Source organism: Xylocopa sonorina, chromosome 1, assembly GCF_050948175.1.
Source record: "Xylocopa sonorina isolate GNS202 chromosome 1, iyXylSono1_principal, whole genome shotgun sequence".
NCBI lineage: Eukaryota > Metazoa > Arthropoda > Insecta > Hymenoptera > Apidae > Xylocopa > Xylocopa sonorina.
Window position 1 is genome coordinate 827,829 of NC_135193.1, and position 4,967 is coordinate 832,795.

Below are 4,967 nucleotides of genomic sequence, written 5' to 3' on the forward strand. Positions count from 1 at the left end.
GAAATTGCTTCCATTGAAACGTAGTACTGAGAACCACAATCACATTACTTAGGACTTTAGAACTTTAGAAGTTACTTACTTTTGAACGTAAAAACTAAGAAGCTCCATCGCATTGCTTACAATGTTATATTTTACTTATTGTGAGACATAGAAGCAGATAAGTGCAATTGGGTTGCTTGGAACTGTAGAAATTGCTTGCTTTGTAACACAGAAGCAGGGAAGCGCCATTGCGTTGCTTAGAACTTTAGAACTTGTAAGGAAAATACAATATTAACAAGGAAATTGTATGTATACATATAATTTACAAAATAATAGCTGTATGTACATAATTTTCACTTAGGCATTTTACCATATGGTTCAAACTGCATGGTAGCGTGCAGCATGGTTCCAACTTTATCAGTCTTCGTTAATATACAGAGACATATCAGGTGGATTCTAGAGAATTGTTAACCATTTATGAAATAGCAATTCCTTTCATATAAATTTAACAGTAGATTAAAAAAAGTTAATTATAAAATACAGATATTAATATTTCCTCACGGGTAATTCTTACAACTAAAAACTTTATTATTTGTGTTTGAAAATATTCAAATATTTGCCACGAGTCATTTCTTTCGCCTCTTCCAATCCTAACTGATAAGCCATGTCATGTAACTTTTTTACTTCAGATATTAGACCACCCATTGACAAGTTTCCTAATTCTGAAAGGAAAATTATGGTTATTCCAAAGAATTTTACTGCTAAACATGAACTTACGATGTAATTGATTTATGTCATCTTGAGTTAGTCCTGCAGCCCAAGAAGATGGTTCTGTTTGGGGTGAATTCTGAGCTACAAATTCACTTACACCTGGAACTTCATTAATCACTAATATATATGGTATATTGTCACTTTTATTTGAAACAAATTAAACAACTATGTAAAAGAATACTTACTTTGTTCAGGCCATAAGTCTGGCGACGCTCTATCTAGTTTTTCTAAACTCATAAGGCTTTCTTCCACACAAATTAAATCTATAAGCGATAAATATTAAAAGATCATAAATTCATTAATCTCTTTTAAAGTGTGCCTAAAAGGTAACTCACCTGCTTGATCTGTTGGTTCTTCTGTAGTCATTATGTTCATTGGAATCGTGCTACTTAACCTTCACCTAAGTTCGAATAATGAAAAACAGTTAAACTTGATTAACTTGATGAAAAATGAATAAAAATGTGAACGATAATTGATTAAAACGTAAAAACAACAGACTGCAAAATTGTTGATGTACGTGGAATATTTACAAATTATGCGGTTTGAAGATTCTCTTCGTTCTTTAGCGCTTTTCGCAATTGGTTCATTAAATTCTTCTGTTGTTCAAACATAAGCAAGTTTTCCACCTTTTTATGTTCTTGACGCTGACTATCACATTCCACACCTACACGAAGCTGCTTTCTATAATAAATATGGAAAACAAGCCTATTAAGGAGAATGTCCCTCCCGCGGAATATAATTTTATCGTGTAACATGGATAAGGCATTGAAATTGAACCAATGTATATTCAGAATCAGTTTTTATGTTATTAAATATTTTTAGTACAATTACAGTGTCAAAATTTAAACACCATTTTAGAATTCAAATATTAAATACATACATAACAAATATTAATTGACTTCGTATTCAAACCCTTCGATAATTCAATGCAATAACCCAGACAACCAGCGATTGTAGCGCCAATGGCACCGGGTGGAACTCTAAGCACTGTGCCAGCACGGTGCTGCCTCTCAGTTCTCGTAACAGCACAGGGCTAGCACTGGAGCGACACTGCGTGGCACTATTAAAGTACGGCGATATAGCAGAAGGCCGACACGGCGTGCCAATGACACTATCAGTTCACCATAGTGACACGCGTGCCAGTGGCGTGGGCTACTATATACCAATCAAGAAGCTGTTTGCATAAAAATTATAAACGAATATTAAAAATGACTAAATTAAGCAATTTATTTATTTCGATTCGAAAATAGATACACTGACACGAAAGAAAGATAGAAAAACTTCTTTTTATTATTTTCTATAAACTATAACTTAATACAGCGATTTTTTCAGTAAAGTCGTTAATTACTTTATCGTAAAAATACATACACTTATTTTATAAATATTTTTTTCAACTCATCGTTAAAAATTCATGCAACAAAGGGTTATATTATTTTTAATAATCCTTACAAACGATAAAACCATGTACCAAAGGAAAAGAAATAATTACGTTCAATATTTTCACCTGAAAATTGTGATTCGCTAGTAAAGTAAACGTAACTTAATTACCCAGACAACACAAGATAAGATGGTGGCGACACCATACCGGCACTGTAGCGACACTTCCGAGGAGTGTCAGCAGATCCGTAGTCATCTACGTCCGCACTTGTTAGTTCAAATGCCGGCACGCAGTGGCAGCACGTTCTAGTCACCAGCGTAGCACGCGTGCGAATGACACTGCGCCAGCACCAGCGTGACACGCGTGTCATCGTTTCATTCATGAATCTACTCAACAGTGGCGTAGGGTCACATTTGCTAACGGGGAACCTGTGTTTTCATACAAATTGAAACCGTTAGATGTCAGTAGGTGTTCAACATATGCATATTAATAGACATTTTTATAGTTGTTTTCCAATATTTATGATTATTGAGAAAGCCATGTATATACATTTATTTCAACTACTCATAAAATAAAAATATTACTTGTAGAATAAAATTACTTATAAAATAAAATATTATTAATAAGATAAAATATTATTTATAAGATAAACTATTATATATACTTATAAGATAAAATATTAGTTATAAGATAAAATTATAAAATAATAATTACTTATGAAATAAAAATGGGTTAATGTTTAGTTTAATACTTAATTTAATACTGACTATTTTACATTTGTACAATCTTATATATTAAAAATTGAAGCAACCACGAGCCGATTGTTTTGCTGCTTATTCTTCGGTAAGGAGGTATTCGCTACCCAGCAGTTATATAGGGGTAGCATCCCGGAAAGATCCGTTAGGATGAACGCTTTGGATTATTCTTCCATTCCTACAAAACAGTGAAATATGATGTTATTTAAAAAAATTGTACGCTATTGATAGTATATTTTCGTTTAGAAATAAAATGTACCTTTTAAAATTCTTCGTCGTCTCCTTCCTCTCTATTCCAAAAGTGGACAGTGGTTGCCCTATCCCTTTCTGCCGCCTTCCTATGTCTTTCTTTAGATGCTCGCAGAGGTTTTTCTATTCCTAACACTTCTACATCCCTTGTATGTAGCAAGTAATTATTAGATTCCGTTAAACTCCTACAAACATTTATAGAAAAATGCTATAAAATGGTACAACAAATTTGGAAATTTATAAATTTATAATATATATATTGTATACTTACTGCATTTGCATGCTCATGTTCCGTTGATTGTTAAGAATTTCTTGTAATATTGTCATCATAGCGGGTGCGGATGTGTCTGTTTGTGCGAATGTGTCTGTTTGTGCGGATGTGTCTGTTTGTGTAGATGTGTCTATTTGTATGGATGTGTCTGTATATGTTTGTGTGGATTGGCATTTTTTATAAACTGGTGCGTTTGTTGGTGTATGAATTTGTGTATTTGAAACCGTTGCGTATGTCGGTGTGTACATTTGTGTGGTACGATGTGTGTGCGGTAATTGTGTATTTGTATTTCTTGAAAATTGTATTTGCTGTAATATATTAATATCACTTTCAATATCAACTTCTATGTTTCTTGTTCTTTTTTTCCTTGGTACCTCGTCCTCTGAATCCGTTGTAAGATAGCGCGTCGGTTTTGCAACTGTACGTTTTCTTCGATCCATGCTACTTTACTGATTTCCAAATTTGAACTTATTGGTGATCGCGTTCCTCTCGATCGCGTAAGGCATTTCGCGTAAGGTTTTTGTTTATTCACCTCCCTCTACATTTTAGGGCAACCTATCCCTGATGCCCCGGAAAAGATTGCTAAGGAATATCTCAATTGTCACTATATCAATCTGCGCCACAGATTGTGTTTTTTGAAGGGTCCTACGCTTCAAGCGAGGTATGTTTATGCGAAGGAGACATATATAAATAAGGAGGCCTTAAAAGAGAAATCCAAGGAGGTCCTCAAGAGCAGTCATTGAAAGGCGAGTAAGTCGTTTTTGAAAATGTAAGCAAATGCGTTAGTTTATTACTAAAAGATACAAGTATTAAATTTACAATAGGCTTGTAGGTTGTCTCAGTGATTCCTCGAAAGAATAGCTGTCATTCCATAATGGAGCGCAGCAGAGAAGGGTCTAATTTATCGTTTTCCCTTTTCTTCAGCTTGGCTCGAAGGCGACGAAAACCAGGCGGCACTCTGGGACGCTTCAACTCCAGCTATCTCTAACAATAACGGAGATAAAAATGTATAAGAATCTCTCTCTCTCTCTCTCTCTCTCTCTCTCTCTCTCTCTCTCTCTCTCTCTCTCTCTCTCTCTATTCTTCTGTCTCACACATTAAATTATCCCTTTTCCTTACGATTTAAATTCATAGAAATTAAATTTACAGAGTATTTATAATTTAAATGCAATTCCAATTCCGTACGCGGGATTATCACAAAATCAAACGAAAATATTGTACTTTTGACATTAAACCTACTACGACCGGTCAAATGATTATTTTCTACATTTCGATTACAATTTCCTACATAAATTGTACTTGGATCACCTTTAAACTGAACAATTTTTCCTCTATATATGCTATATACGTACAATACATTTTCCAGGATTCGCTTCTTCTTTATTCTTTCTTTCCTGGAAGAAATGTGTAGTCTGTCGTACCTATCATGAGCGGTCATTTGACCTGTTTAACGATATATCTTTGTTTTCTTAGATTTCGCAGTTTTTGAGATATATGTAAGAAGCATATCGAACTTTGAATTGCTGCAGTTTGTAATGGTAGTTGCCGCTAGGTTTACTGACGC

General features: G+C 34.2%; 1 protein-coding gene across 2 annotated transcripts; it reads right to left on the reverse strand.

The window, feature by feature from the left end:
- Positions 1-545: 545 nt before the first annotated feature.
- Positions 546-1,411, reverse strand: LOC143431692 (protein lin-52 homolog). Of its 2 annotated transcripts, none has more exons than XM_076908639.1 (5): positions 1,281-1,411; positions 1,086-1,150; positions 936-1,013; positions 757-855; positions 546-701 (listed from the first exon to the last, which is right to left on the reverse strand). In XM_076908639.1, exons 2-5 carry the CDS (start codon positions 1,123-1,125, stop codon positions 568-570), a joined length of 351 nt encoding a protein of 116 aa, XP_076764754.1. In that variant the 5' UTR covers positions 1,126-1,150; positions 1,281-1,411; the 3' UTR covers positions 546-567. The 2 variants fall into 2 exon arrangements, with proteins under 2 accessions (XP_076764754.1, XP_076764746.1); XM_076908631.1 differs by having other exon boundaries at positions 757-867.
- Between the last annotated feature and the right edge of the window lie 3,556 nt (positions 1,412-4,967).

Excerpts from the sequence above, each read along its gene's own strand:
- LOC143431692 (XM_076908631.1), bottom strand. The coding sequence starts at position 1,125 with ATGAACATAATGACTACAGAAGAACCAACAGATCAAGCAG. Across the intron at positions 868-935 it reads AGACTTATGGCCTGAACAAA|TGATTAATGAAGTTCCAGGT; the intron begins GTAAGTATTCTT and ends CATATATATTAG. Across the intron at positions 702-756 it reads TGACATAAATCAATTACATC|AATTAGGAAACTTGTCAATG; the intron begins GTAAGTTCATGT and ends TTTTCCTTTCAG.